This window comes from Rhamphochromis longiceps, linkage group LG2 (genome assembly GCF_057381845.1).
Source record: "Rhamphochromis longiceps isolate RC_006_pf linkage group LG2, R_longiceps_female_GT1.1, whole genome shotgun sequence".
Lineage (NCBI taxonomy): Eukaryota > Metazoa > Chordata > Actinopteri > Cichliformes > Cichlidae > Rhamphochromis > Rhamphochromis longiceps.
Genome location: NC_140558.1, coordinates 29,472,914 through 29,495,477, shown reverse-complemented (window position 1 = coordinate 29,495,477; position 22,564 = coordinate 29,472,914). Strand labels below are relative to the sequence as shown.

The 22,564-nt window shown below is 41.0% G+C and overlaps 1 protein-coding gene across 2 annotated transcripts; it reads left to right on the top strand.

Annotated features, from left to right (window-relative positions):
• The first annotated feature begins 2,205 nt into the window (after positions 1-2,205).
• Positions 2,206-5,676, top strand: hbegfa (heparin-binding EGF-like growth factor a). Of its 2 annotated transcripts, XM_085421792.1 has the most exons (6): positions 2,206-2,450; positions 3,241-3,492; positions 3,593-3,791; positions 3,883-4,035; positions 4,148-4,234; positions 4,351-5,676. In XM_085421792.1, exons 1-5 carry the CDS (start codon positions 2,408-2,410, stop codon positions 4,218-4,220), a joined length of 720 nt encoding a protein of 239 aa, XP_085277918.1. In that variant the 5' UTR covers positions 2,206-2,407; the 3' UTR covers positions 4,221-4,234; positions 4,351-5,676. The 2 variants fall into 2 exon arrangements, with proteins under 2 accessions (XP_085277918.1, XP_085277926.1); XM_085421800.1 differs by lacking the exon at positions 4,148-4,234.
• The last annotated feature ends 16,888 nt before the right edge of the window (positions 5,677-22,564 follow it).

Here is a 22,564-nt window from a genome sequence, read left to right as displayed (position 1 = left end):
TGTATATTGTTCACATGTTGAAATAAATTACCTATCAATCAATCAAATCAATCAGCTCCGCAAGAGGAATTTCTGGCCTGTGAACCCATAACGAACATTCGTCCTGGGTTGTGGGACTGGGTGGGATTTTTAGTGCATACAGAAAATTGCATTCTTACCAGTTTTAGAATTGTTTTATCTAGGCTCGGTGGTAATTTTATTATGTTTTTAGAATTGTTTCTCATTCTTGCTCCCTGGCCTGGAAATAAACGGTTTCTGATCAGACTTGCATCATCACTGTGCGTGTATTTAAAAGAATCTCATTAGTATGACATTCTGGCGCACCAGATTTATTGTCTACGGTCACATCAGAGTTAGTCTATGCCTAAGAGTACAAAGGGCAGACATATTCATTACCCCCATACGTGGTGAGCAGCCGACCTACATGTGACCTCAACACACACTACAACGTAGTTGAGCTTTAGCCAAAGAGGCTTTACTGTGACGGGAATCGTAAGAATATGCACTTAGAAGTAAAGCCCATAAATCTCTAGAAAACCAGCAGTAGTAATAACATCAAAAGCTGTGATACTGATGTATTGTGTATCTATTTTATCTTTATTTGATCCGTTTTGTGTTGCTTTAAATTGACTCCAACTTTAATTATTAATTCTAAGAATGTTGTTAACACAGCCATCCATGAAGTCAGACTATACTTTAATCCAGTTGAAGCACTTGTGCTATTAACCTATTGATGGTATTTTTTGCACTTGAGAGCTGAAGGGAGAATTTCACATTGCAATCAAAAGATAATTTTCTTGTGAATAATTGTTGTTACCTCAGAACTGCATGACACCAGTAGTAAAAAGATCAACTGGCAGTGAATAAACGTATTAGGAGCTTGCCGTCCTTCCTTTTGCACTTAGAGGAGTAATGGTAGATTTTCTATGTAATGTAATGCACTTGCATTTATACAACACTTTTCTAGACTTACTGACCATTCAAAGCAATTTGAAACATACATTTATGCAGCACTATGCTATACACTTATCCATGGTCGATTTAAAATCATCAGTTAACCCTAAATTGCACATCTGTGGACTGCGGAAGAAGCTGGAGTACATGGAGAGAAGTAAGACAGACAAGAAGCCCTGGGAACCAAGAACCTTCACGTTGTGAGTTGACAGTTTTAACCACCTCATCACCTCGCTTCTCAAATTACCCAAGTCTGTGTGGAAAAACATTGTAGTTGATTGCAGTTACCTGAAATAAAAAAAACAAGAGGGGAAGGCAGGGAGATAACTGAAAAGAACGTGTGTTATCACAAAACAAAGTGAAAATAGAAACGCACAGGAAAGGCCTTAAGTTTTAGTAACCTTTGGCATCACAGTGGCCTGATGATGCTTTGTAGCCTTTCTTTATTTAGATTTGGGAGGTCTACATTACTGTGAACCAGCTGCCCTTCAAGAAGTGGTGTTTGTATTGAAATGTCTGTTGTGAAATTTTGAAAACACGACTAACTGTAAAGCTGATAAAAAAAAAAGTAAGTCAAAGTTAAACATTTTTCAAATAAATAGTTAATTTCGCTTGTTTCTAACTCTGGAAACTACCTGAACCTAAACAGTGTAGTGTAATCCTTGACCACGTGGTGGCGCTCACATTTCGTACCCGTTAAAGGCGCTTTTAATACTTGGAGCCAAAGTGAAGCCCATCATCTGATCTCCAGTTTTTACTGCAGAGTTGTATATTTTGTCATGTAGTACTACGTTTCCTGTCCTCCTCTTCAACAGCTTCGCTGTTGAATTATCTTGCTTAAATGTAAGTATGGACTGTTAATGTATCTTACTTAATATTTGGACTTCTGATTCTGTGACACGCATACTTTAAATCTGTGACTGCTTTAACCACCGGATTTACCTGGATTAAACACAACCAAACCCTATGACGGCACTCAGACAGAAAGAATGAGTCAATATGTACAAAAGGAACCAAGGATTAGTTTTGTTTTGGTTTTTTTTTTGTTTTTTTTTAAATTAAGTTTCAGTTTCCTGTTTCTTTTAATTTCCCGACAGTTTTTGTATTTTATTTTCTATCTTTGGGAGTACCAAGTAACATGATGGATAATTTGAGTTAAAATACGAATTAATTGCCGCAACATGCTCTTGTGGTTATTGGCAACACCCAGGAGGCGGGGATATCTATCTAGGCTAAAAGGCTCGTGAGCTTCAGTCGCCAGTCTTTCTGGAGAGGAGACAGCGGCAGCAGGGACGCGAGGAGAAGAGAGGAGTTCTATTAACAAAAAAGAAAAAGCATATTTAAAAAAAAAAAAAAAAAAGGAAGGAATACTGAGAGGTGGACGGAATATAACTTTTAGATTTTTTTTTTTTGTTAATTTAAATAATTTTTCTACTTAAAGCTACTGGAAGCCATGAGGATTTTCGCTGTTGCGCTGTTGCTGGCTCACGCGTTGGGTACGTTTCATGTGCCTGTGCAACTTAACCAGTGTTTCTTCTGTGTTCATTAATGGATCACTTAGAGCGCGCGCGCGCGCGCGTGTGTGTGTGTGTGTGTGTGTGTCTCTCTCTCTTTCTTGGCTGTCAGTGTAATCCTCTCTATAATAACCGAGCTATAACATGTCGTGTAAACTTAATCTTTTAGGCAACAGTTTTCATGATGCCAGCCTATTCAGGAGCTAATGGGGTCATCTCTCTTATTTTAGAGCATGCTTTATGTAACTGGATACATTTATTTTTAACTCATATTCTTGCCTGACATTAGCTAACTGTCTGCCCATGCATTTTGTGCGTGTGTTATGAGATACAGAGGGGGGAAGGCTGTGTGCCAGGCCGATATCTCAAGGTCCACGAATTTGAGGACAGTAACTCAGAAAGTCTGTTTGACATTAAACATGCGGGTCAAACTCAGTCACTCAGTTTAAAATTTGGCGTCCTTTTGAGTGCATCCTGAGCTGGGCATTGACTCAATCAATCCCTAAGGACAATGTCTGATCCGGTGTATTTCCTAAGAGAGAACAGCAGGGTAATTACTGCATCCCTAAAAAATCCTGCCTGAAGCTTCTTCCTGTACAACATGTTTCAACTTGCCCGAGAAGGCTCACCCAGCTTGATGCACTAACCTGTCTGCTGGTTGTCCCCTAGAGGAAGAGTTTTCTGATTGTGATTTTTGTTGTTTGTTTTTTGTGGTGTATATATGTTCAAAAGAGGACCTCATTCATAACGTTTGATTTTCCTGCTCCTTCAGTGATGTCCAGACTGGCCAGCGGTGCTGCAGTAGACCGTTACCAGAGCAACAAGCAGCAGCACACCTCTGTTATCAGCCTCCTGGACACAACCAGAGACAGGAGAGCAGAGGAGGAGGAGAACCGGGGCGTGAGGGCGACAACAGCAGATTACAGCAAGGATGGCGAGGCGGAGGAGTACGATGATGACTACTACTATTATGAAGAGTATGAAGATGGCACATCTGGAGACTATGAACTGCAGCTGCCAAGAGGTAAGGCACTTAAAAAATGTCTTAAATTGGTGCTTTTAAGTGGCTTTTAACAAAGACAGTACATGTAATTGTTGGTCTTGTTTTTTTTTTCTCACTTTAGTTGCCATGTCAAGCAAACCCAAAGATCCTTCTACCATCCTGGAAGCTGAAAACACTGAGGGAAAAACAACGAGAGGAAAGGGAAAGAAGAGGGGAAAAGGAAAGGGAAGGAAGAGGAATCCTTGCCTGAAGAAGTACAAAGATTACTGCATTCACGGGACCTGCACTTACCTGAAAGACCTCCGTGAACCATCATGCGTGTGAGTATTTAGCTCTCTGTTTACCTGCACATCATGCGCACCTCAAGTCGATCAATTATTAACAGTTTTCCCTTCACCGTCCTCTTCGCAGGTGCCACCATAATTACTCCGGCGATAGGTGTCAGTTTATCCTGCTGCCATCGCAGTCCCGAGAGGGCTACGACCGCACCACAGCTCTGGCGGTGGTGGCGGTGGTGCTGTCGTCTCTGTGCCTCACCATCATCGGACTTTTGTTAATGCTCAGGTGAGCGAAACACACGCCCGGCACGCACTCGCAGCCATGCACAGGTTAGGATCTTAGCTAATAACGAGGCGATACGTAGAAGACTGAACGAGCTTCCTTTCGTTTATTCCAGGTTTCACAAGCGGGGAGAGTATGATGTAGAGAATGAGGAGAAGGTGAAGCTAGGGTCAGCATCCAACCACTGAAGCAACAAAGAGAGGTGAGTGGTTAGGGAAAGGGCTACAAACACGTACACCGACTGACATCAGCCGCTATCAAGTGCGACTAGATTTCACTCATTTCCCCCCCCTTTTTTTTTTTTTTTTTTAATTTTAGGCAAAGATGTAGAAATTCTACCTCAGCTGAAAATGAAAAGTGAACAGCAACAGGAGGTCCCGGAGGAAAAGAAAAGGAAAATAAATTGAACGTACGCAAAGAAGAGAACAGAAGGACGTCTGCCCAATGTTCTGCTGGCCGTTCAAATAAAGAGTGGGCACGTGAATGTATTCCTGATGGCTTCAGAAGAAGAAACTCCCGGTCTGGAACTGGAATATTAAACCGCTCAGAGGAGGTGTGTCGAGAATCAGGCGACGAGGAACGGGAAGGAGGAGGAATGCGTCTTGACTCTGTCTCTGAAATTATTTGAGATTTTTAACAACAATCAGAGCTCAATCTGGATTCTCTTTCTCTCAAAAGACAACATTTTGTATTTTCCTGCTCAATGCCGTCACGTGTTTTTTTTTTTTTTTTTTTTTTTGTTGATTTGTTTTTTCTTGTGTGTGTACAGTAAACGGTATATTTATAATTTTAATTTATTTATTTAAGCTAACTGTATTTATGGAGATTTTTAACCACCTTTTAGCAGTTTTTAAAATAAAACAAAAAAAAGTGTTTTTATATTTCTTATTCGAGGCTATTTATTTATGAAACAGAAGCAAACGAAGCAAAAGCTCAGTATTTCATGAAAAATATGGCATAAACTTTAATTCTGGCACTCACTAGATGATCAATAGCACTGTGGTTAATAAATTGATCATTGAATACGCGAGATTTTATTTTATTTGATATTATTTTTAATGATCCAATGGTTCAGATGATTTCCAACACTGACCACACTCACGATTACTCATAGTCACACCTGGAAACTGCCCCTGGGGCAACCAGTCTCTTCTGTCAGCCACTAAGTGGCTCCAATGTGGGTTCAGTGAATTGCTCAAAGGCACATCAGTATTGGTAATGAGGGAGGGCAAAGCCCTACTCTCTCCCATCCCCCCCACCCGGCTTTATCCTGCAGGTTCGGGGACCGTTACTTCACGTTAGGTTTCAGTTTCAGAGGTAACGCTGATCATTAGGCACACTGCTATGTACTGATTATAAGCACCACAAGAACTGTGCTCTCAACATCTGTATTTCTTTCTTTTCTTTTTTTTAGAAGGGAGTCACATATGAAATGCACTGTAGAAAGAATTGGGTATAAATATGTTGTGTTTATGTCTTATCATTGTTAGAGGAGAAACTGTTAAGCTGTCAAGAAAAAAGGAAAAACAATGTGAATTCAAGTGCTTTATCCATTCAAATCCTGCAATTTTGAAGTGATTTATATTTGTGATTTTCTTTTCAGAGCAGAATAAAAAATAAATAAATAAACATCTCAATATGTGAGTTCTGGAGTTTCTCTGTTATTTCTCAATCCATCCATCCATCCATCCATCCACCCGCTTTCTTATCCGATTCAGGATCATGGTGGGGCTGGAGCCAATCCCAGATGTCACAGGGCAAGAGGCGGGTACACCCTGGACAGATAGCTAGTCTATCGCAGGGTTAAATCTTTATTATTCCAAACTTATAGTCATTCATTTGCTTCCTGAGTTGGACCGTGCATTAATGCCTGTCTTAGTAACGATAACACCGCTGTTGCTCTTCTAGCTCGTTCAGGATCTGCAATTAAAGCAAACATCATGTTTTTATTTCCCGTCTCTGGCGTGTGAGCAGTCGCTTTAAACTGAGACACCTGTATCCTGCACATTGGTGCTGTTATTATTTTTAGCCAGTGCTCATAGATCTTGAATCAAAAATCCTTCCTCAGTTATTATATGTAATTGGGGTTATCTGTGCGTGCCACCGTTTACAATTCAACAAATAACTGATGCCAGACTGTCTAAGCGAGCCGTGAGGAAAGTGAAGACGTTAGTCGTTTTTTTTATGTGATGACAACAGCATCGTCAGACTCACTGACAGATCAATCATGATACATACAGGACTCATTCCAGCTGTGGGGGGGAGGAGAAAGGCAACAGATCTGAGATGTGCAAGACGGCAAACACCTGATGTTTAGCCACTGCCTCACACACCATTACTCACGCAGCTGAAACAGATGTCGCACTCAAAGACACGCGATTGAGCACAACATCTGAGGCCTCGACCAGCCCCCGAATACCACAGTATTCAGAGAGACCACATACAGCAAATAGCAGGATGCAGCAATGCTGTCATGTATGCCGCACACAGGTTTAATGGAGGTAAGGACGGTCAAAAGACCCAGCTGGACTCAAAGGCAGGTTGAGGCCCCGCCAAATGTTAGTCACTCCCTTGAAGTCACCTCCTACACAGATGTTGTTACACTGGCAGTGTGTGTGTCTGTGTAAGTGGGAATGTGGTACAGTCATGCTTCAGAGCTGACTCTGAGTGGGTTGAAGGGTTAACCGAACCATTACCAAGAAAAGAATCCACAGCAAAACATGCATGTTTGTTATGTGATCTTTTTCAGCACCGTTTGTGGGTCTGATTCCCATACGTTCCATATAGACTGAATAAGCAGCATACTGTGGGGAGCTCATGTTCGCACAAGGGGGTGGTGGTGGCTGACAGATGTTCAACTGAACCACCGAGGGCATGGTACCTGATTCAGAATGCAACTTTCTTCATACCACTTGTTGAGAAACTGAAAAACAGCACTTCAGCTTTCATCATCCTCACGTGGCGTTTACAGGAAGGTGAAAATGTGCAGAAAACTCCAGTTTCTCAGTCACATTTTTTTATGTTCAGGGGGATTCATATGTGTATTTACAAAGCACACACATGTGTTTGTGTGCGTGTGTGAGTGACGGGAGCTATTCATTTACAGTAGTGGGGGGCCACCTAATCCCGGCCTCTCAATGTCAAGTAGCAGAGCGCACAGAAATAGTGTCGTGCAGTCATGCTCACATAGCTGCTATTCCCGGGCCTGATCGCAGGCGGGAGAGCCAGAATGCTGAGAGAGAAGAAGAAGGGAGTTCACTGCGTTCTGTTTCTCGGTGGCCTCGTGGACCCCAGCCAGGAAATAATGGCCAGGATGGTGGCCCATCATCAGCCATCAGCACTGCACTTCTCATGAATTTTCCTTGTTGGGCTTGAGAAACAGCTCCGCAGAGTCTACACTTTGAGCTTGTCCTGCCCTTAGAAGTTATTTTTTATTCCTAGAGAGTCGAGGAGATTATTTTTCCACAGAGCTTTAAGGCATTTCCTCGCAGGTTGGCCGAGATTCTTTAGAAGTGGCAAAATTTATTGCATGCCAGACGCTTGTGGGAAATACCAGCAAGCCTATTGTGTTTGATATTGTTTTTGGGGGCTGTGATTTTCCTAGAGTAAGTTTGGTTCACACACACATGTAAGACTTCCGCTTTATTCTGAGGTACACATGAAAAACAGTAGCATTAAAAAGTAGCCAAATCAAAGGCTGTGGAGCGGACTACTATGCTCATTTATCGAAACATTCAAACATTAAATATTAGTTATTTCTAACTTTTGCCAAAATGATCTAAAGCTAATAAGTAAACTGCTCCATTGCCTTCTTGTCATTGCCAAATAGACTGAAGTAATCAGATGCTACGGCAGCTGCACTGGATTTAATCGGTATAAGGAGGGTAGGTTTGTTGTGAAAGGTGCTTCCTGCTCTGCTGAGAGGCAACAATGGGTAGTTTCCACACTAATATGGAAGTGCGCACGCCAGCAGTTGGAAATGTAATCATTCTCTTGCCAGATATCATCAACAGGAACACATTATTACCTGAAATTGATTACTTTGTGCATGTCAGAGGTTGTTTTAGGTGTATATGCTTTTCACAGGCCCGTGAAGTCAACCTGAAATGCTGGCCCAAATGTCAGCGTGCCACTCCTGGTGGATGAAGCGATGACAGGGAGGGAGTGATTGTTGAGCAACAATAAAAAGCTGCAAAGGATCAACGTGTTGCACGCAGTCTGTGTCGGCCCATTTGCACAGCACATAGGGCAAAAGAGGAGGAGGAGGAGGAGGGAGGGGAGGATGACAGAAATGAAGAGAAGGAATGAGAGATTAGGGCAAAGGGGTAACGTGAGAAAGAGGGATAGACGGGAGGACAAAGAATGGGTCAAGGTGACAACTTCTGCTCTGGAGGGTGCGTTCGCCTACAAAAGATTAAGAGTCACTCTGTCACTACCTGTCATTAAGTGGATTAGTCTCTTTTTTGTTATTCCGTCCTGTCATGCAGCCTTGTCTTCTCCATTTCCTCATCCTTTTCCTGTCTGCTCTTTCTCTTCCTCCTTAGGCTTCTAAAATTGACACGTGCAGCCAAAGGCAGGACCTTTGGCGAAGGCAAACATGACGGTCTGTGTAAGCAGAGCGGCCCTCAAGAGGCTGAAATATTAAGTAATAAAATCTCATTTTTCATCAACTTTGATGGCGTTTACTTTTTGACCAACACCCCTCATTTGTTAGATGAAAAACGAGTCATTCTTGACTCATGCCTACTCTCTCCACTACTTCATCAGGCCCAGCTATTTTTCTTACAACTGCCCCCAAAAGCTGCAAAGATTGAGAGCAAACTGGGTTTTTTTTAGGTCTCAGTCTTGCCAGTAAACTCAATGTTGTCCCAGTGTGGGGCAAGTAAATAAGGTGTTATTCACCTTCTCATCTAATCCAGCCATGGGGAGCCAGTATACTCCGAGTACCAATCCCAAGCCTGGATAAATGCCAAGGGTTGCATCAGAAAGGGCATCTAGCTCAAATCATTGCCAAATCAAACATACAGATCACAACTGAATAACACTTTCTTTATATGGTCTAGGCTGGGTGCAAGAACCTTGAGAGATTTGTCTTTTCTCTCCTTAAAGGACATTTTTTCAGGCGTCTTCAAGCTCGATATTATGTTCCTAGATCATTTCCTGGCTCTTGCTATATTTGTATCAGTGTTGGGCAAGTTACTTTGAAAACTAGTTACTTCTAGTTACTAGTTACTTCTTCAAAAAAAGTAACCGAGTTAGTAACTGAGTTACAATATTCTAAAACGAACTAATTACTAGGTAAAGTAACTTTAGGGTATAATTGGCTGTTTTTGACTACTTTTCATGTTTAAAAACTATCTTGCCTTGTTTGGTATCATTCTTTTCAGCACAACCTCACATGTCTAAACTTACAGTTATTTTTTCATCTTGACATACTGTATTAACACAATTGATCTAAAATCAGACAAAAAACATAAATTCCGAGTAGAAAAAAAGTTGTATTTTTTACTGTAACAACCGCAAACATGTTTAATGAATCATTTTCATAACTTCAAATTCAATTAGAAATTGTAGATTTTAAAAACCTATGCACAAGTTTTGCAAACAACAAAGTTATATGTAGCCATTTACCTAAAATGCAGCCAAGGTGTTTTTTTTAAATAACCATTTCAAACTATTTACAGCACAATCAGGTGTTCTGCATCAAATAAGATCCCACACAAATTAGCCATGCCACTCCAGAAAAATAATTTCAGTCCACTATCAGATAAAGGAGAACATCACAAGCCCAATACCCGCAGGCCTAACAACAGGAGGCATATCAACCCTCCTGTTTTCCCACCTGGAGACAGCGTTTACATTGCAATCTGCCTCTGGTGGCTTTCTGGGAGCATCTGTGACATTCACCTGTCGCCTCATAGTTCTGACACACTAAAGAAAACTCTCCACTACACTAGACACTTACTACAAAAGACAACACACTACACTACGCACTCCAAACATGCTAAACGTTACAAATCTCTCACATCTCAAAACTTTCTCTTGCCGTCACTCCCAAAACTTACCCCTCTTGCTAAACATCCAAATGCCACGTTGCCATATAATTTTTTGATTGGTCGATATGGTACATTTTTCCACCAATATGAAAGGGGTGTTTTTTTGTTTAGTTTTCTTTTGGTCTTCAGCAGAGAATGGGGGCTAGCGCTGTCCTTAGACAGTAAACGTGACGATAGTATTCAGGAAAAAACAACGTGTATATTTTTATTATCATGACTGTGGTTTTACGTGGCCTATCAACACAATTTAAAAACTGGTATATAGCATCTTGTTGCTATGTCATCTTAAATTGGTCATGTGATTGGTTTACCACAACTACTTCATTCTTCCTCAGCCAATCAGCAGGACTTGTGCGATTGTTTCGCCCCCTAGCTCCGGTAAGAAGATGACAGCTGTCTGAGGTGAAAAATGGTAATGTGTCCGCACCGCATTTTCTTGTTAGTAACGGTAACAGCGTTGCAACGATAGAAATAGTAATTAGTTAGATTACTCGTTACTAAGAAAAAGTAAGTAGGTACCGCTGTTATTTGCATCACTGATTTCTATATATTGAATTTCTTTTTTAACTTCAGGCTTTTCTTCTGTTCTTGAAACTATGAGGGACGCGGATCTGGGAGTGCTGATTCAAGATGATAAGGATGGGAAGGTCCTAAAGAGGGTGCATAAGTCTTCGTATATCTTTGTTGTTGACTTAAAAAGAACCAACATTTGTAACAATTAGATGAATAAAGTAAGTATTGTTATTCCACAAGCAAAAATTTGTGTTTTTCCTTCCCATTGTCGCCAAGTGCTTGCTCAAAGGAGGTTGTCTTAGGGTTTGGGTTTTCTCTCCATTACTGTAGGGTCTTTACCTTCCAGTGCCTTGAGACAATTGTTAGTATCCTTGGGCAAGATACTAACCCCATGTTTGCCTACTGGTGGTGGTCAGAGGGCCCGGTGGCGCCTGTGTCCGGCAGCCTCGCCTCTGTCAGTGCGCCCCAGGGCAGCTGTGGCTACAACGTAGCTTACCATTGCCAGTGTGTGAATGTGTGTGTGTGAATGACTGAATGTAGTGTAAAGCGCTTTGGGGTCCTTAGAGACTGAGTAAAGCGCTATACAAATGCAGGCCATTTGTTGTTGTTATTTGGTGCTATATAAATAAAACTGAATTAAATGGAAATGAATGGTCTCAGTTACTGGTTTTAAGTCTATTTAAATACAACATAATGATAATTTTGTAAATGATAGTCCTATTTTGAGTAAAGCAGATGATAAAACAGCGTATGATTTAGGACATGGCGACACTGTGATGCTGAAAACAGTGCCGAACACGAGGCTTCAGAACGGGAGCCAACAAACCAGTGGATGATGTCATGGTGGCTGTGTCCATCTCTTCTACTTTATGCTTATTTGGTAAAACACGCAGTCAAGTCGACTTCCCAGAACTCCTTTCAAAATCACCTTGGAAAAGACAGTTGACAATGAGTTTTAATGTTGACTCATCCCTCAATTGTTCACTGTAATTCGCCTGTGCATGTGTGACAAATGCAAAAACTAATTGTTTTGCAGAAATCAAACACATTAGTTGCTGCTGACCAAAGGCATACCTTACCACAGAATCACAGCTTGGTGTGATTTTAAAAGTTATTAAGGTAAAAAAAAAAAAAAAAAGCCATGTTCACAGTTGGCTTCCACTCATATTGCTGCTTTCTATGTCCGTCATGTTGAAAAAAGCAGCTCGGTTCACTTCTGCCCCTCTCCTCTTGCCCCCAAAGCTAGCTGGAGCTCAGCAGGGATACCAGCAGATTCCCCGCTGCTGATGTCACCCTGCTGGACAGACACTTGTTATGTATCATGGTCACACTATTAAATTCTCACTGTGGTCTATTTAGGCCCAGAGGAGGCTGATGGCAGCATCACATTACCTACTGGTTAAAATGAGAGGAGAGAGAGCCAGAGGAGATGGGTTAAGAGGGGACAAGGAAGGGAGGCAGGCGAAAGGAAGGAACAGGAGAATAGAAAAAGACATGAGGAGAAAGCATACTCAGTCGCTATTGTCGTCTAATACACACACACACACACAAATAACTTGAACAAACAAGGGCAAATAGACCGGAAGACCGGATGACTGCATGCTTGACTCATCTGTTTTCTCTACCCCTTACAGTATGACCTGAAGCTCTCTGAAAGAAAATAACTAGAAATCTCTCCGCCCATATCCGCCCAGCATTCATGTGTGTATGTGTGGATAAGCAGGCACCTAAGGATGGTTTTAGAGGATCAGCTCAATGCGTGCTGGCTAGCTGAGCTGGCTGACGCCGCAGCGTATGACAAAGGAGGAGCGGATGGCTGTCATAGAGGCTGGAAGCCCGTTGTGGTTACCGCAAGGATTGGGCTCCAGGGATTCTTATTGGCTGTTTCCCCTTTGTGGCTGGCTGCTGTTGAAACCGAAAGAACACCTCACCCTTCCACTACAACTTAAACCTTCCCCACTCCCCACAGAAAACACACACTTTAAGCAATCATCATTGTTACAGATTCCTGTATGGATTGTAGGAAATGAGGGAAGGGGTTTTCCTTGTGGAGAAATACCTGCGCATTCCTAAGATACGTATGTGGTGGAGTGGAGTGTTGACAGTTACTGTCCCTCTGACAAATTGCTACAAAAACAAGAAGGGTATTTTCCATGAAGTGGTTCAGATACAATCACAAAACTCTGATGCCTAATAAAGAAGCTCCAAACTGCTCAGCAGGTGAACTGTGTTCACTACCTCCAAATTCATGGAGGTCCATTCAGTAACTGTTGGGATATTTCCTTTGATCAAAGGGCAAGGTGTCAAGCTGCCTTATAATGGAACCAAAGACCAGTGAATTAAAGCAAGTGACTGAATAAGTTAGCCTCTTTTGAATTTCTTCATTTATGTGCTTTCATCTGTCTGACTGTCTAACAAATTGCCATTCCTTTGGAGGCCGTCTGAACTGCCCACAGACTATTAGTGGGGTCCATGACCTCAGCAAGACTTTCCCCTCTGCTGTTCTCCGTCTAACCATCAGCCCACTGTTCCCCTGTGTGTTCCCTCTCTCCTGCCACAGTTTGGAGACAGTGTGGGAGCTGTTCGGAGAGCAGGAATGCAGAAGCAGAGCTCAGCTCCTTGAGAGAAAAGGGAGGAGAGAAAGGCAGGAGAGGGGGATTTTTCCTTAGATGAGGTCATGGGTGATGTCGCTTTCAGAGCCAAAGCTGAGCTCGTGGCAGACGCGCCCCTGACCTCCCTCTGCCAGTTCTCGCTCACAATTACACATGCTGAGAAGGGCTGAGCCCGTGGAAGCAGAGATGACATCTAGTTTTCATCTCGCCCCATTACACCACAGCTAATCTTCCAGATTGCTCTGTCTTTATCAACACACCACACAGCCGGCTTTGCATAAGGCAGTAAAGTCAAGCCCCAGAAGACCACTTTAGAGAGCTTAGCCATGTGAAAAGCCCTACTAAAATGTGCCCCATTACTGGCTGAGAGACAGAGGTGACCAGTAACACGCTACAATTAGCATGCTCAGCACAGACATATGCACTGACACAGCTGATTCAACAGCAATACTGTCTCATCTTGAGGAGTGATCTGAATTGTGTTATCGCGCTGATTGAGTGAGGAGAAGCAACTGTCGAGACGGCAGGATGATGATGGTTATTATTGTGATTAGTCAGCTCCTTTTTCTCCCTGTGCATGAGTCATGAGGGGAGACCGCCGCTCTGTGGCTTTATGCCTGTGTGTGAAAAATAATAACCTTCCCTGAGCCCCTTACTCCAGCGTGGATTATGGGAATGTGACATAGCACTGAAGCTTTGTCAGGCGACAATGGGGCCACCATCCGAATGTGACACATCAATGTGGGAGCAGATGTTGTTTTTTAGGTCTCCTCCCGTGAGCTGGAATAGTTGGAGTCATTTTTGATGGTTGATTGATATCCTAACAGTTCATCGTCAGCTCAATGTATAAACTGTATGAACATCACCCATATCTTATGTAGTGTGTCTGTCACTGTTCAGTAGTTTTCACTTTAATTTGGCCGACTAAGCATGTTTAATTGTTGACTTGGGTGGTCAGATGTTAGTACTCCAGCTGTGGTGATCATTTTTTGTGCAGCTGAACTCATTGTTATGTTATCTGTGATTCAAGTAAAGTGGAAGTGATACTGACTGATTTGCTAAGACAAATGAAGCAATATCAAATGATGTAATGGTAGAATACTGTGGAAGATCCCATTTCACCAAATCTGTACAAAAGTCTTAAAACCAACCAAGAAACCAGCCTTGTACCTGATCGTTTTTGTTTTCATTTATTTATTCAAAGTCAGATCTTTAAGAAACAGAAAAAATGCGGCAAAGACCCGACACAAGATCTGAGAGATCCATTTAGCTTTTCAGTTGATCCATTACTCTTCACTGAAGCCTCATCAGAAATAGCCACAGTATTGAATTGTATTGAAAATCAGTCGTCATTATGTACAGAGGAGATCAGGGAGGCAGCCAACATCCAAAAAAGATATTTGAATGTCCTTCATGAATCTTGGAGAACTATTCCTGAAGATTACTGAAAGCTTGTCTAAGAGAGTTCAGGCTATGTTGATTAATAAAGGTGGCCATACTAAATAATAACTTTCAAGCTTATTAGAATTGTACAAATGTTATTTTTTGCCTACGATTACATGTTTGTTTGCACATTTCCTAGCAAAATATAAAGACAGAAGTCTTGGACAGTATGGAGTCCTTGTAAATAATGCAGTTCCTCAAGTGGTCCTTTGAATCTGTCTCCTGAATGCAAGCCATCTTCATGCTAGCAATGCTAATTATTACAACTGTCCACTTTGAGTGACAAATTTAATATTTTTCAGTGTTGCACTAAAAGAATGAGTCAGTTGTTCACTAAGTAAATTATTTAAAGCCTGATTTTCACTAACTAAAATAACCATCCATTTATTTATAACAACAAATTGACAATACTGTCTCTAACTTAGCTAGCTAGCCAGTGCTGACTTTAGCTGATGACTCTCCAGCACTGGTCTTTTATCCAAAAATGGTCACGTCTGGGTTAAAACTCCCCAATGTTAAACAAGATGGCCATGGCCAAAAACTCTCTAGGTGACTTTACCGTGACATTGACCATTTTTCAAATAGAGTCAATTGAAAAGATAACCAGCAGCACATTTTGTGCTTCTACAGAGTCTTTTAAATTCTTCCTCCAAAAGATCACTTCCTGAAAACACCAGTTAAAGTCTTTATCAGATATACTTCCTGTTGGTTTTCTGAGCATGAAGCACATCCTTTTAAACAAACTTGCAGTAGGATAATTACAGGGACGAAACCTTGAATATTACATGCTCTTCTTTGTGGTGTAACTTAAACAGAAGACACAAGGTCAGCCTTTGTTGCGTTTTCTCTTTGTGTGTTATGGCTTTAGGCAGAAAATGCTGTCTGAGATCACTGAATTGGCCCGGACCTTGTTGGGTTGTCCTTGAAATCAAACAGGCTGAGCTGGTGTATGAGTGTGTGCGTGTGTGCGTGCCCAAGTGTGTGTTTTCATGCTATTTTTGTTTCTGATGATGGAATTCAATCACTGTCCTTCCCACCTGTTTTCATTTTCTCCTCTGTCCCGCTCTCACATACACACACAGTAACACGTGCGCACAAACACACGTTGTCTTCTTGTAAAGCCTCGCTTCTCTTTTCTAAGACAGTGGTGTGATTGTTTGAGGCTGCAGGTGTGTTTTCAGCTATGGGAGTTCCCTGACACTAATTATAGGGTCTACACTGTCATCTTTATTGGCACTAAATTCTCTCACTGTCTCTCTTCAGACACTCCCTCCATATCTGTGTGTTGTTATATTACTTTCTGACCTAACGCTCAAGTCAGAGGCCGGTGAGCAATTATGTCTGGTTGCTGCGGAAGCCCCAGATTGAACTGACTTTGGTCAACCAAGCAGCTGCTATGACCAACCACAACATCCTCCTGCTTCTGTGCTCATTAGCTGCCCCGTTTCCTTTCTGGTTTCTTTCAGCTTACGTCCATCCCAGTGGGGTATCACCTCGCCCCCTCAAGCACCAACAAAGGCCCCACTTCAAACAGAGTTGCCAGGAAGTGACGTCCAGGATGACTATCAAATCCGTCTTGTGTGTAACTGAGTGTGTAAGTCCTCATTATGGCACATTATATAGTGAAAAACAGGGAGGGTGAATCAACAGTTGGGCCTTCAGTGAAGTCAGTAATGGTGCACCTATTTTTCACCCGGTGACCACCCAATTCTCTCAAGTCAGTGCCAGCCGTTGCTGTGCATCCCTATAGTTACCGAAAGCAATGCCAAGCAGGGAAAACAACATCATAAAAGAAAATTGCTGTTGTGCTTTAGTGTCATTATTGGATTCTATAGCTGGGTGGGTGGGAGTAATTGATTGCAGATGTTGCTCTGTGAGGCTGAAAGAAATGTTTTGTGCGCTTGTGAGTTACTGTAGGATTACAGGAGACAGTGAAGATTATACACATTTTTCCTCGCCAAGGTTAGTCAGTCATCTTCAGGGGATCCCACACCCAGTTTCCAAAAGACTGTCTCTTATCATTTGAGAAACTTCAAATATTTTCTTTGTCCTGCATTTTTTTTTTTAAATTTATTTATTTATTTTAAACTTTTGTCATGTATTGTATGTGAGTGAGTGTAGGAGTTTTTTGTTTTGCCTAGGTATGTCCAGTGTAGGATGGTTTTTCAATCAAATTCAATGTAAGTTTTCTCAGGTAATGTTAACCGAGATGGACCCTCCTGTTCTTTTTTAAATTAATCAAAGTTTTTTAATTTAAGTAATTCAATATAAATATTTGGTCTCCCTGTATTGAAATGCAAAATATCGAAATATTATGCTGTATCAGTACTATATTAATCAATCAAAACTAAAAGGACAGGGGTAATTAACTTACAGTTATAGCTAGTGGCCACTAACAAAGAAATGCCAGTGTGTCTCCATGTCTACAAAATGTGTAGGTAGTCAAGTATTTCTCAGCAATTTAAATGGTACTAAGGACGCACCACAGCAGGTAGATCTGCATCTTCTGATTTGGCAAATTTTTACATTGGATACTGGTCCTGATACAACCCCAGATGAATCTGTATCTCCTCCCAGGTCTGAGGACCAAGGATCTTCGGCTTAAGTGTAAACCACTACTATGAAGCCTCTATTTTAGCCTCTACACACACACGTACGTGTGTGTGTGTGTGTGTGTGTGTCAGAATACTTTATTAATCCCGAAGGAATTGGGTTTAATTCCTTTGGGATATGGGTTTATTGTGAGGTTGTACCCCAAGAGGCACCCCTTTTGTCCCACAAAATTTTTTTTCTGCAGCTGTAAATAGTTACCTGTGACTGACAGCACTGACAGTTATTTAACCTCCAAGGACCTGGCGTCCACATATGTGGACATCACATTTTGGGTTATTTAGACCAAAATACTCAATTTTGCTCTACAAGGGCCTGATATCCACTTACGAGGACATTATACTGCTAATGTTCCATCAAAATTTTAAATGAATATCCTCATATGTGGCTCTTATTTTTCTTAAAAACAAAAATAAGGTAAAAAAAAAAAAAAAAAAAAAAAAAAAATTCTGGTAATTCTTTGTTTTTACATTCATCAGGTCCCAATCAGCCTAAATATCAAAGAGAAATTAAAAATGCATGCCGTGGAAGAGTTCGGGTCTTAGGAGGTTAAAGCAACAGTTAAATACATTTCAGATATGATTGCCAATAATGTCTGTAGGTAACAGCTCCAAACTACTGAAAAACAGATAAAAAGCAGATTATATCTTAATCACAAAAACATGCTTAAGCCTCTACAGTAAAAACCCTAGAAATGATTTAGGGCAACTCTTGGCCCTAAAGCAGAAGCAGGAATTATTTTAGTTCATGTTTTTCTGACATTTGTGTCACCCCTCCCAAGCCCTGCACAGTTCTCCATTCCGTTCTTCCTAACACAGTTTTCCACCCTCTTATCTTGATATGTCGTTAAAAATAGGCCTTCTGTCAATACAATTGTCTCTATTTATAGCATACAAACAGCACTTCACTGTTGTCTTTCTGTTGCCCATTCTGTTTTGTTAAAAGTTTTTTTAATAGTGTTTTCCGGCTGTTTTTGTAACACTTTTGTAATCTAATTCCTCACGTTGCTGTCTACAGTCTGTCAAATGGTGCTACCCATGCACAAGTGTGTTTTTAGACTTGTGTGTTAATAGTATGTCAAAACGAGTGGATGCACGCAAAAGGGAGATACGCCGTCTGCACTTGGACAGGCTCTTCCCCTTGGCTGATTACTGCACTGTCATAAACGGAAATACAACCAGGCACAGGGGCACACAAGCACCAAAACACATACACATATAAAGACACACACTGATGACACACCGCTGACCCTACACGCCCAAGAAAAGGCCTGTCTTGCATAAACAGAAATTCTTCTTTATCTTTCTGTTTTTCCAGCAGGCTGTCCCTCACCAGGGTTTTCTTCCATCTGTCTGTCAGTAGTGCTATTTTCAGGAGCTTTCTTTAGAAACTGGTGTTACTTTAGCAGCAAACACACTAAAAATATGAATTTCTAAAGGACCTAAAAATACACAAAAGAAGGAACCAGTGGGAGAAGAGGATGTGGAGGAATAGAAACAAATGTCTGAACACTGAGTTTGTGTTTATGATTAGGGTCACAGCTTTCATCTGCCTTTCATATTCACAGAAACAAACACAGATATGCTTTGAATAAAAGCTGTACACAGGTTCTTTTGGTGGATTTACAACCTCAAATCCAAAACAGTTGGGAGGCTGTATAAAATTCAAATAGAAACAGAATGGAGTGATTTTACATTTGTCATAAACCCATATTTTATTCACAATAAAATACACAGAAATACAAAAAAAAAAGAGATATTACTAGTTCATTAAAAATATTAGTTTGTGTTGAATTTGATGGGAGCAATGTGTCAAAAACATTGGGATGGGGAAAAAAGCTAAAAAAGTCAGGGGGTACTAAAAATAAAACAGCTGTAGGAACATTTTTCAACTAATTACCTTTATTGACAACAGGCCAGTAGCATGAATGAGTATAGAAACAGCATTTAGAGAGGCTCAGTTTCTTAGAAGTAAAGATGGTCAGAAGTTCAACAATCTGCAAAAAAAGCGCATCTATAAATTGTGGAACAATTTCAGAATAGTGCTCCTCAATGCAAAATTATGAAGGCTTTGAATATCTTGTTATCTACAGTACATAATATCATCAAAAGACTGAAAGAATCTGGAAGAACTCTGATTAATGTAAAAAAATGTGATCTTTGGGCCCTTTAGGCTGTACTGTCTTAAAAACAGGCATGATTTTGACATGGAATGACTGCATTGGCTCAGGAACACTCCCAGTAAATCCCAGTCTGTGATCCACAGACTGGGATCAGCCATCCACAAACGTAGGTTAAAGCTCTGTGATGCAAAGAGGAAGTCATATGTGAACATGATCCAGAAATGCTGTATAAAATCGATCTAACAGCAAATAATTCATGGTTATTCATGATTTAAAACCCATAAAACTACAAAATAAAGTGTCATTGTCTAAACACATATGGACCTACCTGTAGTCCAGCAGAGGTGTTGAAATGATCTTGTTTATTCCCCAGACAGCTACCTGCTCCGTTCTCACTTGGGTGCAATCAAACATCACAACGTTGTACTTGAAAGCTAGCAAACTAATGTTTGTGATCTCACATTCAGCTCCACTACGATCTCTAAAACATACACAAAACAACTGATTGTCCAGTTATTGCCATTGTTATTGGTTTCCATGCTTTTGTATAGTACAGGGGGGAAAAGTAGATGTAGATAAAAGGTTCAGTGCAGCTAGCGTCATTATGTCAGGTGTCTTCTACATGTACACATGTCTGTTTCCATCCGTGTCATGAGATCACAATGTGACCAAAATCCTCTTTGAAAATAGTGCGACGTGCACAAATTATACACCTCGGTGTGACTAGATGACAGCTTAAGCTACATGGTGACCACATGACACTCTTTATCCAACTTATATGGGACATTATTACTCCTAAACACAAGTGCAGTGCCAAGTAGAGACCACCAGGAGCAAAATATAAGCTTTTTCTCACCCAGAGAACAGTTTAGCTTTTCAGCAGCCCTCCTACGACGTGTGGGATTTTGACTGTGCGATACAAAAACACTGCAAAAACGGTCTCACGTTTCTTCCTGTAAGTGTAAAGACCATGAAAAACCTTCATATTTCACTGATTAAGTGTGGGACAATGTGAGTTCATGTTCCTCTGATAAATAACAACTGGAGTTGAAACCACACACACTGACCACTTCCTTGCCTTATTTGAACCATTGTGGTCACATTAACGTCTTGACTTCCGAATACTGTAGTCTCACTGACTACAACACCTTTTTCTCACTCTTTCCCCTTCCTTCTTGTTCTAATTTGGTTTGTTTCTGTGTGGGAGCTCCGGCTGTGTCATGCCACTGTGCCACCACATTCTTCCCTGACCAGTTCCGGTCCTGTCTCATAACAGAGAACGAAAGAGAGGAGAACAGAGCCAAGGGCTGAGGCTGGCTGCAGTGACAAATGGAGAGACGTCAAGAGAGGGTGGCCCAGTGAGATCACTGCGCCTCTGTGATGCCATGGAAATGCCGGTGGCCTCCGCTGGCCCCTGCGTGATAATTTTCAGTGAAAAACCTAAATACATGTGACATGGCCAGTGTTCATACACTTATTGAGCTAATAGCAGAGCACAGTTTTAAGAGGAAATTGCCTCACAAGCTCCCCATTAAACAGTAGAGCTTCAGTCTATCTTCCATAAACACAGGGAAGCTGAAATAACAGTGTTTGATGTGAGGAAGTTTAATTGTTGTGAGGATAAAAGAGCAGAAGTAGGCCCTTTTTTTTCTTTTCGAAATAGCTTTTTGTTTTGTATTCCTTATGGAAGAAATTTTTGTGTTTTGCTGTTAAAGTCTTGACCTTCAAGTGAATAAATGGGGAAAAAATGCCCTGGCTGGACACAATTCACAGACAGGCAAAAACACAATACCACAATGGGGAGCCCTTTGCGGAGTGGTAGCACTTTCACATTTTCCCCTCAGGTTTGGGCTATTTCAGTTTCATGTTAGTATTTTTACGCACACAGTCAAAAACCCACTTCCTGGTTGTTTTTGGCCTTCTTAGTATCTATTAAAAAAGGCTATTCATTTTTAAAGGTTTAAAAGCTGAGCTTCCCGTTAAAGAGAACTGCCTTCATGAGCTTTTGTGTTGTTTCTATGGAATGTGTGTAAAATTATGCGAGACCCTTACTCGTTTATAACTAAAGTAAGTGTCCACCTCAGCCAGTGGACAAGGCCGGCATGCCAAGCATTACTAAGCAGCATTACTCTTTAACATTGCTATGTTAGGAGACAGCCAGGCACCAGGCCTTTTAAACCTGGATATATTATGCAGCCATGTTCAAGCTGCTGTGCTATGATTAGATCATTTCAAACACTCACTGATGGAAAAAAGTGTAATGGAGTCTATTAAACATTGTCATAACGGAAGTTATATTGCAATTGTTCTTTCATGGCTTCAGTTTATGACTTTATTTTGATACCAAACTGCAGACAATCAAAAATATGCTTTACAAGCAGAGAATGATCAACAACCTCTGTTTAGATGCAATTCAATTCACCCATATGGTGCCAAATCACAACAACAATGACCTCAATGCAATTTTTATTGCAAGGTAAAGACCCTATATTAATAATAATAATGATAACAATAATAATAACAGTAGAGAGAAAACCCCAGCAATCAGACAACCTCCTGTGACAAGCAGTGGGCAACATGATGATAAGTTGAGTGTTTTACAAATGGTCTTTTTAAAGTAATAGTTTAATTCCTACCATCTAAAAGGCCTGTGGTATGTAGCCCAATACAGATAGATTGATAATATTTAATACTAAATCACTGATCAGTGGAAGGACTTCTTTGAGTATTCTTGTAGGAATGGAGGCTGATAGACACACTGACAGTTTTACTAAAGATAACTGAGAAAGATCGCTCTGAGAGAAAGAGTCAGAGCAACTATTAATAGTACTGAAAGTAGTGTCTTTGAGATAGTTATTAATAATTTCTCTCTCTTTGTTAAAGATTTGTTTATGAAAAGAATCATTAAGTCATTACTAGTTAAGGTTAAAGGAATGTTTGGCTGAACAGAGCTCTAACTCTTTGTCAGTCTGGCTACGGTGCTGAAAAGGTTTTTTTTATATTCTTCAGTTAGCTATGAATAGTTTTACATAGGGCTTTTTTTTTTTTAAATACAGAGGACAGAGTCAAATGCTCTTGGTGCAACCTAGGTCCCGGCTGAAAACCAGAGGTGATTGTGCCTTTGCCATTGCTGCACCTAACCTCTGGAACAGTCTTCCAGCTGATATTCGCGCGTC